Source organism: Cutaneotrichosporon cavernicola, assembly GCF_030864355.1.
Source record: "Cutaneotrichosporon cavernicola HIS019 DNA, chromosome: 6".
Taxonomy (NCBI): Eukaryota; Fungi; Basidiomycota; class Tremellomycetes; order Trichosporonales; family Trichosporonaceae; genus Cutaneotrichosporon; species Cutaneotrichosporon cavernicola.
The window spans coordinates 1157855-1181857 of NC_083398.1; the positions used below are offsets into that span (position 1 = coordinate 1157855).

Consider the following 24003-nt stretch of genomic DNA (forward strand, 5'->3'; position numbering starts at 1 on the left):
CATCCAGGCGCGCACAGCGATCGGCCAGCGGCCAGCGAAGCAAGTAACACGTTTCCGGCAATCAGCCTCCGTCCCTCCACCCGACCAGAGATTCAACAAGATGCGTTTATGCTAATGGGGTTTATTGAAGCGCTGCAACGCGCGGATATGTTTACATGTACGAGTTCATCGACCTCACATGCGCTGCATACGCGTGTTGAGTCGGCTCGCCTGGCTGCGGCGGTACTCGCGACGGGTCTCGGTCGTGTCCTCACCGCCAACGTTGCCCCACCCTGCGAGAGGAACAACAATACACGTGCAGTTGTCCTGCGCACCCAAGTCCTCGCCAAAGTGCACGATCGTCTTGGCCGCTCTCGTGGGGTCGGCCGAGTTGCGCGCGAGGTCGACGAGTTCTTGATCCGAGAGGAGTGAGGTCAGGCCGTCCGTCACGAAGACGAGGTACGCGTACTCGGAGCCGTCGATGATGCGGTGCGTTACTTCTGGCTCGACGGTTACGCCGGACGCCTTCCACTCAAAATCACCAAAGCTGGCGTGAGCTAGAATCAAGCGCAGACAACTCACACTCGAGTATTCTCAATAGCGCCCATCCACCGCGTCTCGCCGAACGAGTCCGAGATCAGCCTGTCCGTGCCCATGCGCCGCAATCGGTCGGCTTCCACACGCGCCTCCGCGTGGTGCTTGTCGGTGAGGGCCCAGACCTCGCCGAGCGCCGTGTCGCAGAGCAAGACGCGGGTGTCACTGGGGTCAGCAAGGGGCGCGCGGGGTGGAAGTGGCCTGTGGAGAGCAGTACCCTCACGAGATGCGCAGCTTGGCTTCAAAGGCCCACGCTCTCGAAAACATCCCGCCTCTGGACGGGCAGACCCTCCTCTCAACTGCATCCACTCACCCGACCTGTGCAATGGTGAGATGCAGCTTCTGGCTCGCAAAGTGCGGTTGAGAGGGCTTGTCAAGGCTCTGGATGAGAACGACCGACGCGGTCGACCCGCAGTGCCGCGCGCCGTCCTTCATATCCGTTTGAATCTGGTGGTCGGCCTAGAGTCAGTTCAAGAACATCATCCACATTAGCTGCCGCATTCTAGGCCACATGTCCAACCCACCTTTAAGTATGCGAGAGTTAATCGCTCGTCGAGGTTCAGCCGGTCCGTGCCCTTCTCCGCTGGTGCGCCCGAAGCCGCCCACTTTGTCCACCTGTTCAACACACCTCCCCTCCAGCGGCGGAAGTATCCGCCAAGAGCCTCGGTCGCCTCGACGGCGGCGGGAATGTCGTCGGGGGTCACGGATTCGACAATGGCCGCGAGGTTGTCACGCAAGAACTGCGAGACGGCAGTTCCGCCGTGGCTTGGGTTAGTGACCGGTCTGTGCCTTCCCGCTCCACCTTCCTCCCATCGCTGCACGCCACTTGCGCGTCGGCGCCCCGCGCGCTCCACAGCCGACTTACCCATCAAAGATGCCAACGAACGCCACCTCCTCCGTGCCAGGCTCCGAGCCGCCATACCACTGCGTGCCTCTGGGCAGCGAGTTGAGGAGTTCCCCCCGGTCCACGTCGATCGCGAAAACAGCAGTCGCGTCCTCGAGGTATCTGGTGTCAGCACATCGTTAAGCGATCTTCACCGGCGCCCCATCTCATCATCCACTCGATTGACTCACGTTCTCTCACCGCGCGACGTGTGGATACCCACGACCTTGGGACTCTTCAATGTGACCTTGTACGGGGCTGTTGTTAGGATCACCGGTTAGTACTGTATGACTCACTCCCATCGGGGGTCGCGCCTCTGACCGTGTCGTGCAGCGAGCGGAGCCACAAGGCGTGTGATGGGGGTTGCCGAGGGGTGCGCGCGAGTGGCGCGAGGCGGCTTGGCCCAGCGCGCAGATGCGAGAACATTGTGAGGATGGATGGAGATGAGCAGATTTGTTTGTGGTGATCCCCATAGCGGGGAGATGTGACAAGGCGATCGCCCCCAAGGTTGTTCGGAGCTGCGCCGAGAGCGTCGTAATGTGGGGTAAGGTGACTGTTTAATGCGGGCTAATGTAACATGGTGAGTGTTGGTTGGTTGCTTGGATCATAATTCGGACTTACCGCCGGTAATAAGCTAATAAGAGAAGGGTAATAGTGGTATTAGCCCCAAAGAGTTTAAAAAGGGAGCGAATAGTGGCGGTGAGGTGGCGGTGAATTGTGAACACGTGTAATTCAAGTCACCGATCGCCGACGTGATCAAACTTTTGAACCTGACTGTTTAAGGCTTGGATGTAACATTTGATAAGGAAATACGTGGCAGTGGCTAGTTGTTTACTCGTGACGTCAGCTCACGTGGATTTGTTGGTACTACCCTCCCCGCCTCACATTCCGAGCACTCGAAGCTTTCCTTTCCTGGCATTTCAATATCAGCATGCCTAACATTGGCTCAGGAGCAAGATGATCAGATCAGATGAATAGCTAACCTGTCGTACCATCAACCAACACGTCGCGTTATCATCCAGCCTCCTCCAGTTCCTCTCTCCTCCCTTATCACCCGCTTTACCCCTCCTCCCTCCCCTCCACCACATTGACACGGGCATGTGGGCACTCGACAGACCAGAATCAACCATCAACCAATTTATGTATCATCCTTGCCCCTGCGGGAAGTGGGGATCTACCTCACCCCACTCGTCCCTGTTCTCCGACCGGGATGAAGCGTCTCCGAGTCCCGCAACACACTTCAGGCATGCTCAGTGCTACCTGCGGGAAGCCGATCGACATGAGATGAGATCAAGTGGCAAAAGCCCAACCAAGACCACGAATTTTAGGGGAGCTCCAGGACTATGCCATGTGCCATGTGGAGTCTGTCGATTCCCACGCCACGTCGGCCGAGCTACAAATCGGTAAAGGCCAGCCTGGCCACACTCCGCAGGTAAAAGATATACAGCGAGCTGGCCATCAAACGGCGCGGAAGTGGCATTCGAGGTACGCTGACGAGAATAATGGGTTCACCGAACAAAGCACATGGTCAGGTCCGTACGGTATGACGCAGCATTACATCCACCATTTCATTCCGCAACCCATCAAGATGAGCGAAATATCCCAAGAAGCCACGCACATCCACTCATGGCGATCCTCGGTTGACGGATTCCGGTGATAGCGGCTGGACACTGCTTGCCGGCATGGCTAGGTGGGGCTTGTTCCTTATGCGTTCGGGAACCTGGAAACTTAGAATGATACTAAAGGATGGTACGATGGATGGACCAGTGCGCAGGCTGGGCGGTTGCGGATGACTAGAGTTTTGTCGCTTTGGGACCTGTGCCGGCAGGTTTGTCAGGCTCCTTCCGAAACGGGTCTTCGGCAGGCTTCTGTGGCACCGGGCACTTGTGGCGAGTTCCTCGACCCTTGATCAGTGGATCCTTGTCAAGGCGGCGGTGGTGGGCTATTTTACTGACGTCTGCTCAAACTCGTCACGGTGAGCGGAATGCAGGTGGCTGGCAGAGGACGAGGTGGCGGTTCGGTCTACGGCACGGCAGGAACGCCACAGCACTGCACGACTTGATTCCAGCCGTTCCCTGACTTGCCAACTGCATAGTGAAACAACGGCACGGGAGCGCAGCAAGCGCACGGCAGTGAAGAATCTTACGCAATGTCCTCATGAAACGCTGGTACGACTGTTGTTTCGTCCACCCTCTTGGTTGGCTGGCTGGCATCCAGCGATCCTCATGAGTCATGTCGTGCTGCGTCGCCCCACGTGCCAAAGCCGGAGTTGACGCTGTTCTAATGCATCATTCTCTCTTCCGCTCATGCACAGTTGGCAGTCCTCTGCTACTTGCCTTTCCTTATGCACAGCTTGACTTTGACCGCCTTTGCTCTATGTGTAGCGGGTGTTTTCGCCCTTCACCTCTGCTTATTCCTCGTCCAGAAGGTCCTCCTCTCCTCCTGTCCGCCTCAACCTCCTCCTTACATGTTCACCACACCCACCGTGACCGGGCCGACCCCTGTCCCTTACCCCCAACACTTGACCTCGGATTTGTGTCATCGAACCATCCTGGTCCTGTTCCGCCCACCCATGACGTCGAGCCCAGTCTTCATGGGCGGAAGTAGCTTGCAACCGAGTTCCCACGAACGGCTGCTTCCCGATTGAACGTGCCTTCGCATGCACGCACCTGATTCCCGCTGCAATGATGCCGTACCCCTGCCTGGGCTTATCGAGTGGCTAACCCTAAGCGCACAATCTCCCGACCCACATCCAGGGCAAGGCTGGAGCATTCCTCGAGTCGCCTCGAATGCAGCGCGAGGTAATCTACAGTCCTCTATTCACTGCAGCATACATTGCTACGACATTTCTGTCTGGATCCTCTGGAATCTCTGTGACCATCTCCTTTCCTTGACAACATCGTACAATCTTACACCTTGTTTTTTCTCTTCGCAACATCGCAACACACCTTCATTCGCCGTCGTTGAGTTCAAACATCTCCACTGTACTGTATACACCATTCGCCGTATCGTCTACAACCACTCGCCGTTGTTGAGCAACTGGCAGACGCCGCAGACAAACACCGCATTTCTTCGACCAGCCTTTGTTTTGCTTCTATTCTAGCACACCATCGCTTCCACCACCACTGCCAGTACTGTAACTCGCCACAGATATTCCTAAATGATTTCCCCCCCAATGGCTTCGTACGATTTGGTCTCGCCGTCGGCCATCGACTTTCCTCCTGAGAGTGAGGATGCCTTTTGGCACCTCTTTGACGGGAGCAGCCTCGCTCCCGACTGCTTCAAGTTTGACCCATCTGGAGCCAACTCTCGTGCCGACGGTTCGGGCATGAGCGACGCGTCGTCGACGGCGTCGTCCTTTTCAAGCAAGCCGCGGACGATCGAGTCCTTCCTCGCCGCGTATGCGACTCCCGCCCCCTCGACCGTCACTTCCATCACGCCGCAGGTCACACCAACACTTCCCTCCGCCGCGACCTTTGCAGCCACGCCGTTCACCCCCGCACCGGCGTTCTTCACTACCTCTCCAGAGTCGGGTAAGGAGCCCCAGGGCGGGAGGCGCGAACTCAAGCGCCAGCGCAACACCGAGGCAAGTGCACGCTTCCGCCTCCGCAAGAAGCAGCGCGAGAACGAGCTCGAGAGCCATGCCAGTGGGTTATCTACATATTCTCCAGATGCTGAGCTGACCGTAGAACACCTCGAAGACGAGGTCGTTGCCCTCCGCGCGGAAAAGTCCGCCCTCGAGCGTCAAGTCAAGGTTCTCCTCGAAGTACTGGGTAATGTTGGGCGCGAGCGCCGCGCCGAGGACGAGGACGGTATCGCAACATCGCCTCCGCAGGGGCCGCAGTAAGCTCTGCCCAGTGCCACTTGTGCCTGGATTATAATAGAAGATACAAGGACTATGATGTATGTAATACTAGCTGCGTATGAGGTAGCTCGAGGAGCTGAAACGAGTTGCGGACTGCGGCAGTGCAACGCCACAGCTGCTGATGTCGACGTGACTGGGACATGGTGGGTGACAAGGTTTACTCCATGTCTCACTGGTTTCACTGGTTTCACACACTGACACTAGCACAATTGGTAGATCACACAGACGTACAGCAGAGGTCCAGACTATCATGCATCGTCAGAGGGTGAGATAGCCTTCAATTGGGTGTTGTGAAGGCAAGTAATATACAAAGGGCTCGATTCCGGCTGTTAGTGCTTTTGCCTCATTCGCCCTGCCAAGATTCCTAATTGGTCGGACGATGCTCGTTCTCGTCGCCAAGCGTCCATCTCGGTCTGTCTGAGCTTGCGTCGAGTACTGTACACCGCCCCCAGAACATGGCCCAGCCCGTCGGCCATTGGGACCTCGAACCTCGAACCTCAAACCTCAAACAACCACCACTAGGCTCGCGGCACCTAACCTTGTACTTTATCTCTTTGTGCCAGTTTGCCAGCTTGGCGTCTTGCCAGCTTGTCAGCTTGCCAGGCCACATTCTTGTTTGATCGCCACCACGTAAGATTAGCGCCACCTGTCACCTGCCATCTGTCGCATGCAAGCGCTTGGTCGAGTCTGACTTGAAGCCCCCTATCCCCCTATGTAATCTAATGAGCCCAGATGTAATGCATCCCATCCCATCCCATCCCATCCCATTCCATCCCACCCCACATCGCCTACTCGCCTCCTCCCATGTCCCCCCCGCCCAAACCGCATCCGCTCCCGGAAATGCAACCCGAAACCCGCTAGTTTCATGAGGTGAAGTCATCGCAGTGTATTCGTGACTCGCTTCCCCGGGGGTTACAGACTAGTACGGCAGCGCGGTACGGCTCTCGGGGCATTACGGCGTCTCTCGTTACGTGGAGCGGCGTGACGTCGGCGCTTGCGAGGGTGTTATCTGCCGAGTATGGGGGAAGATTGACGGGGGAGAGCTTAGCTAGGTTAAGTGGGGACAGGTGAACGGAAGGGGGCTGGCGGGCTGGCGGGCTGGACGAGGGGTGAGTTTGGGTGTGGCGGATGTGGTGGGGTGCTTTGTGACGTACTCGTGTTCGCGGTGGTGGCGGTGCCATCTCCAGGTGCCTGCCGTCCTGCCCAGCTGCCAGACATTACCTCAATTTACTTCCGCCCTATGGCCAGCCACAGGCTACAGATCTCGCATGCCCGCAGTTCTGTGTGATCTGCAGATCTACTTGTTAATGAAACGATGTGCCATCTACCGCGCTACCGCCTTCCCCGTCAGGATACCCTGGGAAAAAGGGGCGCGCATCATGGAGGCTGTGGACGGCAACGCTTTATTTTCCTATTGGCGCATGTCGTTCCTCATACAGTTTGGCTTCCGGAAGCATGGATGGAAGCGTTCGGCCGAAGTGAGTTAAAAAGGAGGTCGAGCGCGCTTTGGGTAGACGCGTTAGAGGTGTAGATGATGTTGGCCTCGTGATGAGCCTTGTAGTACGTGGGTGGCAGCGTCATGTGACGCCGCTTCGTCAGGTGTTCCACTGGTACTATGGTACTTCTCGAACAGGACCGTCATTCGATCCGGTCGAAACGAATCAATGCGTCTAAGGGTCAAAGATTCAAACCACAAATGCATGTTCGACTGTTTTGGGAACGGACCAGCTCCCGAGGCCGCTGCTCGCCTTCTGCTCCTCCACTGCTCCTTCGGGCTTCCGGCTTCCACCATGATCCAGCTCCGCATTCCCCGGGAAGCGCTGGAAACAGGACGGGATCGATCAACTTTTCCGAATGTTTGTTTCCGCGTGCGACTGCATCCTCAACTCAGTCAAGAGTCTCCGTTGAATCAACACCCCGACACGTCGTCATAACGCCCCAAAGAACGTCTCCGCCCTTCACCGAACCACGGAGCCAGCGCCACATCTTCAAGCTTTGCATTCTACACTCCCGTCAGCCGGCGTGTGAGGCCCAAGAGGACCTGGCCGCCGTCGTTCTCGCCCCATCTGTGGTTAGCTACCGACGAATACCAGGCAGCGGACTCACACGCCAGCAGAAACCTCCTGGTAGCATCGCTCGAGGTCGGGCGAGGCGCACACCTCGGCCCAGTGGTCGATCTGCTGTCAGTTGACGACCGCCAGAGCGGTAAGTGCAGTAACCCACCACATAGTCCATCACGGCCTGGTGTAGCTCGGTGAACGCGTACGTCGCGAGCAGCGCGGTGACGCAGGAGTCGGACGTGAGCTGGCGTAACAGCGCGTCGCGGGCTAGGGACTGCAGCTCGTCGAGGCCGTAGCGGTGAGCGAGGAAGAAGACCGCCAGCGGTGAGGGCGGTGTGGGCGGCAGCGTGGGGTGCTTGTGGGGTTCGGGTGGTGGTGGTGGTCGGCGCGGCGCGGCGGTTGGGTACGGCGACCGACCGACAGCTGCTGGCGAGGTCGGAGCTGTCGAGGGTGACTTGGCAGCCGACTTGACAATCACGGAAGGAGGGGGTGGCTTGCGAGCCGTATTCGCGGCGCGGGGTATGGTCGAGACAGGTGAGGCCGACTTGTTTCGGCTTATCGGGGGCCGGGGCGTGGTTTGCGGGTTGGCAGACGAGGTGGAGGTCGCCGATTGACGGCGGGAGCCGCTGCCTTCAGACGCGGTAGAGGCGACGGGCAGATGGCGAGGCGAGCGGCGACCAGCGGACGGCGCCGTGCCGACGCTGGAAACACTGCGCACGGTGCGCGATTCAACATCGTCCTCCTCCTCCAGCGGCACATACTCCCAGCTTTCCGAGTTTAGGAGGCGGCGCGCAGCTGTGCAGTCCACTCTCACCTGACCCATGACGGATCTCACGCTGTCCGTCGCCGAGAAGAGGATCTCGTCGGTGTAGATCCATCGTAGGACCCAGTAAACGGTGTTGAAGGTCGCATCATCGACGATCAGGGTGGTGACGGCCGCATCTGATGCCTCCGAGAAGCCGCCAGCTAGTGTCGCCTTGAAGTACTCGGTGTGCACGAGCAGCTCCCAATGCGCGTATACAATGCGCCGGCGGGCCATTGCACCGCCACAATCTGTTGGAGTGCTGCTTTCCTGGTGTTGAAGACAGATGAAACGGACATCGCCGGTGCGCTTACTGTCGAGGAGAGCGGCGTTCATACGTGTAATGCGGCGTGACACGAACTGCTGATCCGTGTGTACGAGCGGCGGAAGTCCGACCTCGGATGCGTGCTTGACGACAATCCGGATAGAGAAAGAGTCGCGTGTCACGACACCAGGGTCCTCGAGAAGCATGCTCAACGGCGGTAGCACAACCTCGTGGTACTCCTGTCGTTTGGAGAAAGTGGCAACTGCCGAGTTGCTCCAGAGCCATTCCGGCTCGCCGAGGCCCCGCTCCCCTGGCACCTCGAACTGCTTTATTCCCACGAACACCTCACGAGCGAAAACCCCGTCTGCCGGGATGTCAGAGTACTTGGCCCACGTTGCGATGATAGCCAGCATGATCCGAGGCTCCTGTACCCCTTGGCCGTCTGTGTACTCGTCGATCGTGTCTGGCGCCCGCTCTGCCACGTCAGAAAGAGGAGAAGGGATACGCACCTAGGTGAAGCTTGTACGACAGGTCGTCAAAGTATGTCTCGTCGCCCGCGAGGACCTCATGACGCTCTTCGTCCTCAGGCGCGTCCTCGCCACGGCCTCGCGCTGCTTCCTGATCGAGTTGCGTCTTGAGATTACATACATTCTTGATGGGCCACTCGAAAGCAGTCTGCTTGGTCTCGCAGAATCCGAGGTTTGTATGTGGTGCACGGGCCAACTCCTGGTTGTGTGCGTGGCGGGAGATGGGAGGTATCACGTAGGCCGTAGAGGGAAGGTGGATAGTAGTGGTGCGGCGAGAAGGTGTGGGTGTGGATGCATCATTGCGTCCTCTGACGCTCTGAGTTGGAGTAAAGGGAGTGGGGTTGTCTGGGTTCCAACGAGTGGCCATGATGAGTTGCAGTAGAGTTTGAAGGAGTAAATTAGGATGAGATGAGGGATACAGACATAGCGAATGTTACAGAGGATTGTTTACACCCCAATGAGCCAAAGTCAAAACACCACACTAACGCCAACAGTTGGCCACCCTGTTAACAGGCCAACAGATCGCTTGCAAGGAAGGTCACCTCACAGAGCGTGGGGTAAGTGGGGTAGGTGTGGGGTAAGGTATGGTACATACGTCCATGGGGAATGTGTCAACCAAACAACGTTGAGAATTGGACGCGTCATTACACGTCATTATCACCCTACACACTTGTAGATACATATACTATACTATTACCACCAATTACAAAGGGCCAAACTCAACAGTCTCAGGACTAGCCCGTATCCTTTGGTTCTGTGCCTGGGCCGACTGGGTCCGCCACATTACAAGTTCTGCCAGTAGGGCGCGGAAAGGCGTCGGGGCTTATACACGCCTTGTCCGAAACGTAATCTGGTTCATCTGGTGAACAGGTGGAGGAGGCGGCCAACCTTGCAGGCTTGCAAGGTAGAGGAGGTAGACGACGCAAAAGAGGAAAAAGGAGGGACCTAGTAGGGTTTGAGCGATCCAAAGGAGAATACAGTAATCGAAAGAGCAAAGTCAGAGGAGTGCAGAGTGTGACCAAGTGAAACGTTCGGGGTAGATGGGCCGCGACTTGAGAAAAGAGTTTGGTAAACGTGCCGGTCCGACCCAAGATTTGGGATCTGGTTAGCTGGTTAGTAGTAGATTGCAATTCACATTAGGTCAACATTGGATTGCCAGTTAATGCCGACGATCCGTAGCTCCGCGTGCCGTACGCCCCCCCCCCCCCCCCCCTCCCCCCTCCTCCCCTCGCCATTGCGGTGGTCCGCCCAAACCGGCATCGTCTTACTGCGGACAACCGCATCGAAAGCACCACACCGCAACCCCCCTTTTTGCTCCCTACCAACTAGCACCAACCAACTGCGTCGCGTCCTCAATCCTATCTCCTCAACACAAGCCGCCGCCGCCGCCGCCGTCGTCGTCGTCGCTGTCGTTGTCACATTTCTCTCACAACCTGCGCCCTCGCGGTCATCCTTTGGCATAACCACGTTCGTCTGTCGCTAGCACCCTCTCGCCCTTGCGCCTCAAGCCCCTTCGGATCCTTCGAGTCCCCAAACCTCACCACCCGCGTCGTCTCCGCTCGGCCCCCGTTTGTCGCACCGTGTTGGCGAGGTGTAGGACGTGTGGAAGAGTGTAGATCTGTGGATCCGAGCAGAGCTGCAACAAACAGGTTGACGCCACGACCGAAACGCCCGCACACCCGCACACCCGCACGCCCAGACAACTGCACGCACGCAAACTTCGTTTGTTGCCTCCTTTCATCTGTTCGCTCGCACCCATTTAGCCCACCGGCCACCCAAATCCCTCTCACATTCACATTCTACATTACCTTTTCTCTTCTCTCACTCTTGCTCCTTCTCTCTATCATCCTGCATCATCACCCTTTTCAACCTCTTCTCTTTTCTGGCCTCCTCTGGACCTCATCGACATCATCTATTCGTCTTTCCATTCCCCTGCACATCTTTCAATACCCGCTTCACTTCGTCGCCAAACTCGAGAACATCCATCCTTCCCTTCCTCCTCTCCCAGTGGCTCAGCGCGCAAATCTCACAAAGCGTTAGTGTATAATCTTCACACCGTCGCCCCTGGCCGACCGTCCGTCAACAAATCGTCCGTCAACAAATCGTCCGTCAACAAATCTCCCTCTATCGCATCAACCAGTACGTACTCTACCTATTTCCCATCCCGCAACGCTGACCTCGCAGATAATCCTTGTCGACGGCGCTTCTAATTCCCGCCCAGACACCATCCCCCATCATGAGCGCACTCAACCACACCGCGCCGCGCTTCCGGTCGCAGGCTGCCCCACCAATGGGCATGCCGCTCGCACCACCTCCGACGCTGGACGTCCCGCCTCGCCTGGCAGCCTCGCTCGCTACCCCCATTCCCACTCCTCTTGCTACTCCTCTTGCTCCTCCTCCCCCACCACCAATTCACATGTCCAGCTCCCAGCCGCACATTCGCAGCGAGCGCTACGCTGGCGTCGACCATAGTCTCGGTCCAATCTTCAGCGACGAGGAGGACGGCGACGACTCCAACTACATTGCTGCCAAGATGGCTTCGCTCGGCCTCGACAGTAACCGCAGCAACGGTGCTGCGCGCTACTCGAATGCGCGCCAGGACCACCACCACAACCAGCACGAAGTCATGCCATCCGAGTTCCAGCGCCGCCAGTTTGCCCAGCAGCAGCTCCTCCATCTGCAGCTGGCGCGGCAGCAACAACAACAGCAGCTCGAATATCGGCATCAGAACGCTGCGCTTCACAACTTGCTGCGCTCTACCAATAACCCCCAGCAGATTCGTGAACTTCTCGCGCTTGCTGAGCTGCAGCGTGCACAGGAGGCTGCAACGACCCCGCACAGCGCCTACGCACAGCAGTTCGCCGCGCAGCAGCTCTTGAACCAACAGGTTCTCCAGCAGCAGATCATGGCGCTACGGGCTCAGCAGATGGCCACGGCCGGCCACCGTCAGGCGCTTGCTGCCCAGCTCGAGGCGGGAACGTTGCGCCGGGAACGTGAACGTGAGCGCGAGATGCGCTCGCGACCTCTGAGCCCCGACAATTCGCGGATGCGTGCGGCATTCGAGGGCGCGCAGTCGGGCTACTTTCCGACCACGACCATCTCGCCGCCGATCGACTCTGCAGTTGGCGTCGGGTGGAGCTCTACGATGGGCAAGCCGCCGCCGGCTCCTTCATCACAGGAATGGCCATTCGGTTGGAACCAGGCCCCGCATCATCACTCGCTTCCATCCTCGAAGCGCACACCACCGCCGACATCGTCAACCAGTTCGAGCATTCGGGCGCCTTCCCCGCCCTCTCTGACTCCCCCTCCCTCTGCGCCCGCAGTGCCTCTCGGCCGCTTTGCCCGAACTCGCCAAGAGCTGGCAGAAGCGCAGGCCGCGGCTCCCGGCGCCCCGACTCTTGCAACCTTTTTATCCCGCCGCCGCCAGACTGACGACGACGCCCTGTCGACCTCATCGTACCCAGATGCCACCTCGCCCATGTCTGAGACGGCTCCCTCGATTGGCCGCGGCCCTTACCGCAAGTGGTCTGCTGAATCTGGACGCAAGGTGTCCTCTGACCTTGGGCACGTCGACCCGGCGTCGTATCTGGAGTGGGGCTACCGCGCTCCCGCGCCGCGCTCGCAGTCGTTTTCCGTCTCACGCACTGCCGACGACCACAAGCCGCGTCTGTACAACCACATTGCGCCGGCCCCCACTCACGCGGTGGTGAGCTACGTGACGCGCCAGCCATACGGCCCTCCCGGCTCTCCCGAGGAACTCGCTCAGAAGAACTTCGCCTCGCGGTAAGTGGCGGTCGAGAGATAATATGCTAACATCACCAGCATCCGTCGCAAGGTCGGCCAAAACCTCGGTATGCTTACGCGCCGCACCGAGATCACCGATGTGTAATGCGTTGGTCTGCGACCTGTCACGAACATTTGCTGTCCTCCTAACACAACACATCATTATTGATACCCCGGCTCGATGCCGCACTCTCCCTGACATCTGTCCTGGACCCTTGTCTCCTCACCGGCTCCCCGCCGAACATGTTAATGGACTATGGGCCGTAGCACGTCCACAGTGACGAGCAAGTAGTATGTACGTTGTACAATAATCGTAATTCCCAGTGTCATGCATGGGATGCTGGCGACGCGTGTGACATGAATATCACCGCTAGAGAGTGGACCTCAAAAGTGGAGGGCGGAATCAAATGTTGACGCGTCACGCGTCACCTACCATCACATAATTCATGGTAGTATGGCACAAGGGACAACAACATCCATCACACCTCTTACCTCAAGGCCATGCCTCCCCGCAAGCGCGCACGACGCAGCGGGGTGGAAGAGCCCACCCCAACTTCAACCCCACCGCCATCCCAACCGCCGGGCACGCAGCGCATCCGAACAGTCCCTGCTCCAGGACGAAACAGGTATCGCACACGACACCGGCGCGATGTACGTGGTCCAGAGCTGGCTGAGCTCGAGGGTGGGCGCGCCGACCTCGTTCCCCCCTCCGACGATGAAGAGTATGACGAGTGGCGTGCAGTTCGTGCAGTCGAGCGCGCGGAACAAGCTCGAGCCGAGGCTGAGGCTACATCTGATGTAGAAGAGGTAAGCTGTTCCTCCCAGCTGTAGCTGACGCCAGCGCGCAGGTCAATCCAGCCCGCGCCGTTTTGTGTATCTCTTCTCGTCGCCGGGCAGCTCACGCTCCCCCTCCCCTTCCTCATCCCATACATTCCCACGATATCTCTTGCCGCCAGGTCGTGCCAGCCAACCTTCACCTTCTCCACCATTCCTGACAGCTCCTGCTCAGCCACCACCTTGCTCGAAGAGCAAGGGGTGCGCCGAGCTCTCCCTTTCTCCTACTCCTCCGCCTCCGCCGACACGAATCACACTCTCTTTAAGCTCACCAAAGCTGTTCACGATGCCGGGTTCCCCGCGCCGAAGGGACCACCTTCCCTCGCAGTCGCCGCCTGTACCCGCTATGGAGCCGGAGGCGCCCGTCCCGCCCCATCCTCCACCGGACTCCGAGCTGGCAGACGAGACGAAGCTTTCACGACTCACTGGGCCGTCTCTCCCGCGACGATCATCACTACCGCCTACATCACCTGTTCGAGCGCCGAGGCACCAACAGGAAGGCCTGGCCGTAACGTCTCCGGGAGGACCCGTCGCAGCGTCTTGGTCACCAAACGGACCCCTCGTGGAGGTCAACGTCGAGGAGAGCCAACTGCCTGCTGTCGAGGTCGCAGTCCCAGCAGACGGGGGAATGGGATCACCTATGGACGCCGAGGAGAGCCAGATCCCGGTTGAGGCGGTGGCCGCAAGCCCATCTCCAGCACATCTGGGACTGGGATCGCTCATGAGTGTCGAGGAGAGCCAGCTCCCCATCCCTCATGAGATGCGCGAGGAGGAGGCGTGGGGAATGGATCTCGATGTCGTCGAGGACGCGCCGATGCCAATTGACCTTGAATACAGATCGCGGTCGCCAACCCCATCGTTCGCAGCGTCTGTGCCTCCTCAACCTGTGATGGATCTCGAGGTCTTCAACTACCCTCCTGCCACGATCGAACTGGATCCGGGATCGCAGTCAGGTAGAGAATCACTGGCACGCTCAGTGGCCCCTCAACCTTCCCCAGCCCTGGTGAGCCTTCCATTGCCACGATCGTCTGGGATAGTCGGCCGTGATGAGGCACGTCGACTCTCCCAACCCGTGCTCCCGGACTCTTCACCTGTGCGGATGTCCCCTAGTCCCATCCTGCCCATCTCTCAGCAGCCTGCGTCTCAGCGGGGTATCCCTCGACGACCCACTCCTCAACTGCCTCGTTCACCGTTGCGCACATCCCAAAGGTTAATCTTGCAGCGACCCCCACCGTCCTCGCCAGATGCCGTCGACCTCCTTGCAGCCAATCGTGCTTCACAGTCCGCTCCAGTGAGGCCACCGCCGTCGCAAACTCGCGACAGTCACATGGCCGTTGCGAGTGTCGCCGACACACCTCAACCCTTCATCGACCCCGCTCTGCTCCAATTCCGTTTCGTGAGGACGTTTCGCACCCGCACTGCCTTGCAACTCCAGCCGTACACTAAGGAGAAGCAGCAGTACGAGAATGCGCTCCGCAAGGGCGGCCTCGCCAAGGGTCGCCGCGCAGTGGCTCCTTCAGCCGAGATTCGCGCGGCGAACGAGCCCGACAAGACCCAGACTCAGGATGACGACTCATCTTCCTACAGTGAAGCCACGCCTCCTGATGCCATCGTGATTGGAGGTACGCAAGATCAGGCGCAGCCACGACGGCTCGAGCCCAAGCCATTGGTCGATGCCGACTACGACGAATACTTCCTCGAGTTCGGCGAGGTCGTCGAGGAGGAGGACGAGGTTTGTCAGAAGCGGCTCCAGGTCATCGCACGTAAGCGCCTAAGGGTGGCGAAGGAGGCACGTAGGAAAGAACGTGCCGCGGAGCGGACTCGCCGTGGCTTCGAAGCCTTGATGAAGGAGACCGAGAAAGAGAGGGAAGCAGAGCGGAAAAAAGAGGCAGAGAAGAGGAAGGCTGAGCGAGAGAAGGCCGCGCAGAGGGTTACTGCAGAGAAGCAGAGGAAGGCAGCCGCTAACCAGGAGCGCGAGCGCGAGAGCAATGCGCGACGAGGTGGTACTACCCAAAGCGTCAGCAAGAGGACTTCGATGTTGGCCGTCACCGCGAGAGAGAAGAGCGTGCCCAAGGTGCCTCGCTCCAGCACAGTCCGGCGAGACCGAGGTGGATCGGTAGGTGGGAAGGCAGGTGCATCGCTAATGTCCGAGACTTCTGTCAACCACACGCCAGGAGTGCCGGGCCGACCAGTCACTTACAGTCGCCGTCAGCAACGGCCTGTAGTGGAGCTGTCGGACTCTCCGTTATCGTCGCCGCCGCCGTCACCTTCCCCCTCCCAGCGACAAGTCCCCCTACTGCCGAGCGACATTCGTCCACGGGTTTGCACGCCGGCACTCACCTCACCGCTTGACCGCGCACGTCCTCCAACTGTGTCTTCCGGCATGGTGCAGGTGGACATAATGGACCTCGGAGGCGGCCTGGATGACTTTGGAGACGGGATCGACGACATTGGTGGCAATAACTACGGCGACTTTATCGGCAGCGCTGATGGCAAACCAGCCACTCCCCGTCGTTTGTCAAGCCCTCCAGTTGTCCCGACCTCGCGGTCTACTCGTCGCCGTCGCATTGTCTCGAGCTCGAGCCACTCGTCGGACGGGGACGCCAGTGATTCTTCGCAACTACAGTTCGACAAGCGCCGCCGCATTGCGGAGCGGATGTTGCCACGGGCGATGCTGAAGCGTCTGGAACAAGAGGCTACCCAGCAGAAACGTCGGAAGGACGACAGGCGTCGTCGCGCCGCCCGCGTAGACGACTCTCCGGTTCGCCCTGGGCACGCGGTCGTGCGGCGGCGTGGTGGTGGTGCCCTTGATGACATGGGTGACCTCTTCAACGACGAATTGGAGTCTGACGAAGGAGGTGGCATGATTGGCTCCCAAGCTGAGGAGGGTAACGAGTCGGAGGCTTCGCCTGACGAGGACTTGGGCCGTCAACTTATCCTCACTCTACAGAGCGACAGTGACGGCTCAGAGGCAATAGAGGATAATGGCCGACCAGCGGCGCTGGCTCGTCTTCAGCGCGGCGACTTCGAGGCCATCGTGCACGGCAGGCGGTCTATGGAGCCACGCGAACGCCGACCAGCACGAGGCGAGCTTCGCAACCACCGTCCCGCGCTGCGCATAACGAAACATCCCGCGAAGCACCGGCAGGACACAGACGGCCTAAGCGCGCCCACCCGACGCGTCCTCGATGAGTCGCAGTTGTACCAAACAAGACTGGACTTTTCTGTGGAAGGGAAGACTCCCGGTAATCGTCACAAGGCGAAGTCAGATGGCAGCAAGAGCAAGAGCAAGCACCACAGGGGTGACCGTACTAGTGGCGGCAGCTCTCGTGGTGGAAGGGGAGCAGTGCGCCCAGCCATCCGCCTCGACGACAGCGTCATCTTTGCCACAGGTGATTTCGCATTCTCGAGCGACTCAGAAGACATCGAGGTCATGGGCGAGACTCTTGCACCACGGGCCCCGCTGCGAGGGCCCCTCGCTCAGATGACTGTGAAGGCCGGTCGTCTTTACGCACGGACCACATCCTCACCAACTCCAGCACCCTTGCAACAGCGTCGCCCGGCCGCGGAACGGCAGCTGGATGAAGGAGTGGGCAAGGCTCGGTCCTGGGCGAACTTCGATCGGTTCCCGATCGACTTCGAGATCACACCACTTCCGATGGGCGTGTACTGCTGCGGAGAGAGCATCCCAGGTAGCGGGCGGCTTGGGAGGTTTCTTGGCCAGCTTGACGGCGAGTTTCTGGACGAACCGAGGTCCATTTCAGCGTACGGCGTGTCACTGCACTCGGAGATGGCGTCGGACGAGGCGCTCGAAGTCCTGCCAATCGTCATCGACGGCATGGTGAGCTCGATCCACAGCTTCATCGATGTGAGTTCGGCAGCGAGCGCCATTCCCGATCTCGTGCCGCTGCGGTTCTTCCGTGACTATCTCGCACGAGCCGACAGCGAAAAGCGCGAGAATTTGTTTCTGCCGTTCAATAACCTGGGCCAGCGGCTCAACGACATTTTCTTGGACAGCCGCCGCGTCCACCGGCATCTCGTACTCCATCTCCTTGAGGTTCGCTACGCGCTGCTCGAGATTGTGGCGATTGCGGGCGACCGTGAGAGCGTCTTCACAGCTGCAACGCGCCTGATCAGCCTGCTTTTGGTGTACGGCTTCGACCGCACGGTTCGTCCGCTTCGACGCATACTGAGTGGCCAGGCCGACACGCCCGAGGTCTCAGATGTCACCGTGGCGCTATGGGTGTCGCTCCTCCACATCCTTGCAGCGTACGATAAGCAGCACCCGCCGCCCACTAGCAACGCAGACGACACCTTCTCCATTGCCCTGGCTGACGCACTGGACCGACGGTACAGCGGCGAGGTTGGGCCGCTGGCGGCTGAGCGCATTTGGTTTCTTGTCTTTGGCCTCTGCGCGATCTCCCAGTTCGGCCTGGACGGCACAGTCGTCGCTGACTATACGCCATTCCCGCGGTGGGCACTGGTCAAGCGTGCTCTAGGACACATTAAGATCACGCATAGCCAGGAAGTCGAGGAGGCGGCACATCTCGGCCAGCTCCAAGGTCGCGACAGGTACATTAAGACAGTTGTGGCGCGCTGCCTCCGACTGTCGTCGACGTGGCGGTGGTACTTTGACTCGCGGAGCTTCTCCGTCGCCACGCGCGACCTCGGCATGATCTTCAAAGCGCGGCAGCACCGCAACCTGCCGACAGAGGCGCCAGTCGACTTTCCCCGCTTCATCGCGGATTTTGACATCTCGTTGACCGCTGCAGACGACACCCGGAGAGCCTCAGCCTTCGAGCTGTGGCTCCGCCTGGCGTGCGTGGCTGCGTCGGATCTTATCGGGGCAGCGGAGGAACTGAGCGCTGCCCACCGTGCCGAGAGAGACGTCCAGCGCCTCATCATGTCCATCTTCCCTCTCTCCGCGGTGCCGTTCACGCGCACGAATCTGCCAACCCCAAAACAACTCGGCGCTCTCGTGAACCGGTACTCGACAATGGTGGTCGCGTGCTATTTCTCTCCGTCTCTCCTGCCGTGGCTGCTGGCCAACTCGCGCAAGTGGCTCGCCTTTGACACCGCCGACTTTGAATCGCGGCAAATCTGCATCCGCGGGCTCATGTACCTCGGCGTTGCGTGTCGCCATCATTCCCATCCGCTCGATACCGTGGTGGGTCAGCTGGCTGACATTCTAGCAACGTTGCAGGCGGAACTCGAACAGCTCGGCCGTTCCACCAAGCTGCCCGGCTTCCCCACGGGCGTCGAGATCGAGCGCACCATGGTGCTCGTTGTGTCGTGTTTCCGTCAGATCATCCTTCACCCCGGCTACACGCAGCGCGTAGAGCCCGTCTACCCCGACCCTGTCCTACTTCATGAGTGTAAGTTCTGCGTCTTGTATCGCAGCTGACATCAGCCTGGACCGCGCGCATCTTCCAGCTCGACCTCGTCAAAGACGTCAAGTCAGGGTTAGAGATTGTTGCGACCATCCAAGCCTTCCTGGACCAGCGTGGGAAAGCGCTGCCCAAGCGTGCGCGTGTTGCGCGTTCGTCGCGCCAACAAGAAAGCGTCGACGACTACCCTAGCCTCGGGTTCGACTTTGACGCCATAGACCTCGCCGCATTGGGCGGTGACGAGGCGCCAGAAGACCCGATCGAGCGACAGGACGCGGCCTTTGCGGACGTGAGTTTCGACTGCATTCGCGAACTGACACCAGACCATCGTTACTGTCATCTGCCCTCGGATCTATCGCTTGTTGTCGGATATGCTGCCGGCGTCCGAGTCTGAAGAACCAGCCAAAGAGAAAGGTGCCGAGCGCCTCGTCTTCATCAACCGCCTCACGCAGTGCTGGAGCGACTGTGCGGCGATCGCGGTCGTCGAGCACCAGCGTCTCGGCTGGGACGTGTACCTGGCGCGGTACGGGCAGCAGTCATGGTCGCGCATCGGCAACGAGCTGGGCCGCATCCGCGTCGGCCTGCAGTTCATGACGAACGTGGCGCACACCGATCCTGGGGCTTTCAGAACGCACGAAGACGAGTTCATCCTGCTGCTCTTTCAAGGCATCGTCACTGACCGCCTGACAATCGAGCACAAGTACACGTCTGCGTTCTTCGCCCTGCCGGGTGCAATGGACCACATGCTCTTCGAGGGCGTACGTGCCGTCGGTGTAGAGGACCTCTCGCGGAGCGCGTTTATGGAGAAGCGCATTGCCATTCTGGAGGTCGTGTTCCGCAACATTCCCGGCCTCCTGAGCTCGCACCTCACCCCGGCGGGGATGAAGGCGCTCATCTGGCAGTGCATCAACGTGCTCGTCGCCAGCATCGTGATGTACGAAGCTGCGATTGACGCGCACAGGGTGCTGCATCGACAGGGATACAGGGTGTTCGCAATGGAGGTGGTGTGCGCGCTGCGGCGGTATGCTAGGGGGCACATAAACGAGAACGCTGTGCCGGGGCTAAAGACGTTGACGTGGGCGTAGGGGAGAGGGGGAGGGAGGGGAGAGGGGGAGGGAGGGGAGAGGGGGAAGGGAGGGGAGGGGAGGGGGAGGGAGGTGTCGTCCATGTATAATCCCACCCATAGGTCATGTAGCTATAGTGAATCGATAACGGAGACTGTTGAAGGATGGCGGGCTGCGGAGGATGGAATGCAGGGAGGGGAGCGGAGTGCGGCCGTCGCCGATCTCCGGGTGCGCTCCGGTTATCGCGCGTAAATAAGCGGAGTAGGCCCAACTTTCGGCACCCAACGTTCGCCATCTCATCGCGATTATCTGGAATTACTCGTACTCGTTGTCGCTGACCAGAGTCTTGGTCACTAGCACTCGACACTCTTTTCAACTCCTCTCCACCACACCACAGCGCCGACTCTTTGCTTCCTCACCCACCCCGCCCCACCCCACTCCACCCAGTCTTCCGACTCCCCGTTTCCCACCAAGCCGCCCGCTCCACGATGACGTCCAGAATGATCCCCGCGACAAAGGAGGACGTCGCCCAGCTCCACACCCTCCTCTTGAGGCCCAAGCACGGCCGAGAGATGGGCCAGCATCTCACGCTGTACGCTGCCCACCCCATTCCAGAGGAGAACGACCGCGGCGGCCGCAACGCGAACAACTGGCAGATGGTTGTACAGGGAACTGTACAGGAAGGTGCGTGAAGCGGAGGATGATACGCCGAGGGAGGTGGAACGTGAGAGAGTGAGGGAAGAAGGGGCAGCGAAGACAGGGGTGACATTTGAGATAACTCGACTGACTCCAGGTTGGGTCAACGCCCTCGGAAACCTCCATGGCGCAGCAGCGGCCTGGCTTGTTGACCAGTACTTTCCTCCAACTACCCGGCTGACAACAGGTTGACGTCGGCTGCGCTCTCCCGCCTCGCGACACCCACGTTCTGGGGCCCGCCGATGTTGGGCGGCGTGTCGATCCAGCTCGATATGACGTACTACAACCCTGCGCCTACGTGAGTTGAGCCACAGTCAGCTGCGAGGTGCTTTGCGAGAAAGGCGTATCTGTGTTGGCAGCGCTGGTGCATCGTCGGAACGAGGGGGATGGCGTCTACGCGTGTGGGGTTGTTGGAGTTGGGAGTTGAGGGTAAAGGCGCTGACGGCAGTGGCACCAAGGTCAGGATCGTGGTAACGGTCGAGCGGATGGCGCGGACGCTGGCGAATACACGTTGTGATGTGAGTAGTGGGGCTCAAGGAGATGTGATCAGTTCGGGCAGGGATGGGGGAGGGCTTGTGTACACAACCAGCTGCGCAGCTCTCCTCTCTCCATGCCTTATCTCAAACCGTGCGGGCATCGGCAAGTTGAGCTCGCACAGATCAGACAGGCTTGTACCTTGTCGGCAGGCCTGTGTAGAGCGTCAATGACTAGGTTGGGCAATGCGTCACCAGACACCAGTCGCTCGATCGGGAGGTCCCATGTCTCACGCTGTCACACGCCCACTCTCGTGTCCGCACTCCTCGTGGCCCACCCCACACAATGAGCTGATACCAGATCCTCGAATGGGACACGGGGAAGCGTCTGGCATCGGGGACACATGCCAAGGCGTGGCGGCCCGCCAAGATGTGATTTGAATGGGTGAATTGTTTGGATGCCATTGGATTAGATCGATACCGCGTCAGGTCTTTACATGGGTATAGGAAGGTATATCAGACTGTAGGGATATGCGACCTGTTCATTGTAGTAATGGGCAGCCTCCAACTTGTCAGCTGTCAACCAGCACACACAACCGTTACGGGTTGCTGCTCGCCCCGAATATGACGAGACGCCCCTTCCCCCTCCTTCTTCAACTGGGGTTTAAAGGGCTGAGCCGCCACCTGAGCGTTAGAATCTGGAGCCCACTCACTCCTCCTCCAGTCCATAGCGTTTCTCTCATCTCCGCTACCCCCAGCCCACCCATCACCCGTGGTTGAAGTAAGGACTTTCGGCTTATCTTGATAGGCAAATGGCCCAACCTCATGTGGACGGAGTATTCTTCCGTGTCGTCATCAAGATCTTGTGACCGAGATGTTGTTATTGACAATCTCCCACAGAGGATTCGTCAATTGGCGAGTAGAGTAATTGTATTGACAAGTCCAATATCTTGGGAGATTGTCACTTGCCGTTGAGGAGGCGTCGTTGCCGATACGGCCGGCATCATTTTTAATGACTGAGTGTCGCGGCCTCGGGGAGCGTTCTGCGCCATCCATCCTACACCCTGGCAGCTTCAGAAAATCAGCAGAGTGAGTCCAGGAAGGTTGGTTCAACCGGGACGTCAGAGATATATCGCTTGCGCAACACCACACCGTCCCGAACGCCCTGAGGCCGTGGTTCGGACGGCCGTACAACGTACTCTTCAGCTCAAACCCGGCTCGCGATGCGTCACGCTCCTTGGGCTCAGCTTGAGACAATGAGTGTTCCGGCGCGGAGCGGCTCGTGATGGCGATATTTCATTTGTACAGTATATGATAAAACCGGCCGCGTGTTGTGTAGTTTGTCGAAGCCGTCAGTCAAGGGTGAGAATGTCTCTTCCGCGGGAGTCGTCAATCAAAGGGAGTTAGACAGGCTCCCAGTCCCCTATGTTCGGTGCGTGACAGGGGGAGGTGTGAGCCACCACGACGCCGAGGACACCTCCGTCGGTCCGTCGATACCTTCTAGACTCCCCAATTTGTGTGTTCAACCCCGACCTCGCAACCATCCTTCCACTACTTCAGCATGTCCGCATAGTGTACAGGAGCACGTAGGCCAGGGTAACTTTGGCAGTGCCACTGTTGTTCTTACCCCACAAACATCCCACCCTGCACCCCCACTAAGCAGGCAGAATCTGCCACACTCGTCACGGTGTAGTGTGGCTGAGCGAGCTTGAGTGACTTGCTGGTCAGAGAGCACCGAGTGGCCCGAAGAATTAGTGCCACCAACAACAACAATAGGGGTTGTGATTAAGCTTCAGCCCGCTCCGCCAGGATTCACATTTCAACTCAGGCACCGCTCACCTGGAAGGCGGGTGTCCAGAGGGTCGCCTCTCCTGACAAGTAATGCATCACGAGAGCCTCACCACTCACAGTTCTGGGGCCATTTATGTAAACTTTGACGTAGCCGAGAACAAGCAAGTATGCCGTCATACAGGCATCGCCTCTAACCCGACCGCACCGACGGTCACTTTTGCTTTGCTGGCGTGGATTGAGCTCGGATGGGCGGGGAGGCTCCGCTGCAAGTAGATACAGTGGCGCCGCGCATCGTATGGCTGCCCAAACCGGCGTCAATTCCGCGGCTGACGCCCCCATACCCCTGTCCAAACTCTGTTCAATTCACAATTGGAGGGCTGGACGTGTATCAGCGTTTCAGGTCGGGCCCTACCGCCTCTATTGTTCTGCAGCGCGACGTAGATCTCGGAAGCAGAAGATTCCGGGACATGCTTTTGGGAGCAGGCACGCCGCCTCCCGCCCTGGTTGCTCCGACTCTCTGAAGCAGGCAACCGGAGCCGCCATCGAATGCATTGGTCTTCAATAGAGATGAGTTGCGGCGACAGTCGAATGCTCGAACGTCCGCGGTACTGAGGATGGTGGAGAGCGCGCTTGAGCGTGCTTATCCACCTGCACAGCACGCGCGCGCCCCGGAAAGCCTCGCCTGCTTCCCGCCCCCCTATGTGCCCATGTGGTCCATATGGGCGGGTTGGCTTGGGCACGCATTGGTGGTGGCGGCGGCGTCGATATCAGTGCCCTTCATCAATTGGGCATGTTCGATTCAGGACCAATGAACGTCAGAGGTACTGCGGCGATATTATGCCTTTCTCGATGGGTATCACACAGTACTGCTGGCTGCTGCTCGGCAAAGTGGACTTGGAGCGAGCCGGTCACCGTATAACGTGTCCAAGACCCGACTGCCCCGGACGAGTCGCGACGCTCTTGGCGCCGGCGTCTTCCACGTGCTCCGTTGACATCGTTC

The 24003-nt window shown here is 59.1% G+C and overlaps 6 protein-coding genes across 6 annotated transcripts; 4 read left to right on the forward strand and 2 right to left on the reverse strand.

The window, feature by feature from the left end:
- Nucleotides 1-174: 174 nt before the first annotated feature.
- PTC6 (uncharacterized protein) lies at nt 175-1882 on the reverse strand (the record flags this gene model as incomplete). The annotated part of the gene is made up of 7 exons (XM_060602920.1): nt 175-526; nt 562-738; nt 887-1032; nt 1098-1338; nt 1439-1579; nt 1648-1714; nt 1753-1882. 7 exons carry the CDS (start codon nt 1880-1882, stop codon nt 175-177), a joined length of 1254 nt encoding a protein of 417 aa, XP_060459266.1.
- A 2749-nt stretch (nt 1883-4631) lies between these two features.
- On the forward strand, nt 4632-5303 carry CcaverHIS019_0604610 (uncharacterized protein; the record flags this gene model as incomplete). The annotated part of the gene is made up of 2 exons (XM_060602921.1): nt 4632-5103; nt 5146-5303. 2 exons carry the CDS (start codon nt 4632-4634, stop codon nt 5301-5303), a joined length of 630 nt encoding a protein of 209 aa, XP_060459267.1.
- Nucleotides 5304-7323: 2020 nt separating this feature from the next.
- On the reverse strand, nt 7324-9342 carry CcaverHIS019_0604620 (uncharacterized protein; the record flags this gene model as incomplete). The annotated part of the gene is made up of 4 exons (XM_060602923.1): nt 7324-7387; nt 7428-7498; nt 7545-8923; nt 8958-9342. 4 exons carry the CDS (start codon nt 9340-9342, stop codon nt 7324-7326), a joined length of 1899 nt encoding a protein of 632 aa, XP_060459268.1.
- A 1869-nt stretch (nt 9343-11211) lies between these two features.
- On the forward strand, nt 11212-12864 carry CcaverHIS019_0604630 (uncharacterized protein; the record flags this gene model as incomplete). The annotated part of the gene is made up of 2 exons (XM_060602924.1): nt 11212-12758; nt 12798-12864. The coding sequence occupies 2 exons, from the start codon at nt 11212-11214 to the stop codon at nt 12862-12864; spliced, it is 1614 nt and encodes a 537-aa protein (XP_060459269.1).
- A 395-nt stretch (nt 12865-13259) lies between these two features.
- Nucleotides 13260-20064, forward strand: CcaverHIS019_0604640 (uncharacterized protein; the record flags this gene model as incomplete). Its single annotated transcript, XM_060602925.1, has 6 exons — nt 13260-13565; nt 13870-14595; nt 14815-18759; nt 18796-18967; nt 19003-19268; nt 19303-20064. The coding sequence occupies 6 exons, from the start codon at nt 13260-13262 to the stop codon at nt 20062-20064; spliced, it is 6177 nt and encodes a 2058-aa protein (XP_060459270.1).
- Nucleotides 20065-20531: 467 nt separating this feature from the next.
- Nucleotides 20532-21648, forward strand: CcaverHIS019_0604650 (uncharacterized protein; the record flags this gene model as incomplete). Its single annotated transcript, XM_060602926.1, has 5 exons — nt 20532-20727; nt 20837-20894; nt 20927-21037; nt 21188-21257; nt 21574-21648. The coding sequence occupies 5 exons, from the start codon at nt 20532-20534 to the stop codon at nt 21646-21648; spliced, it is 510 nt and encodes a 169-aa protein (XP_060459271.1).
- Nucleotides 21649-24003: the final 2355 nt, after the last annotated feature.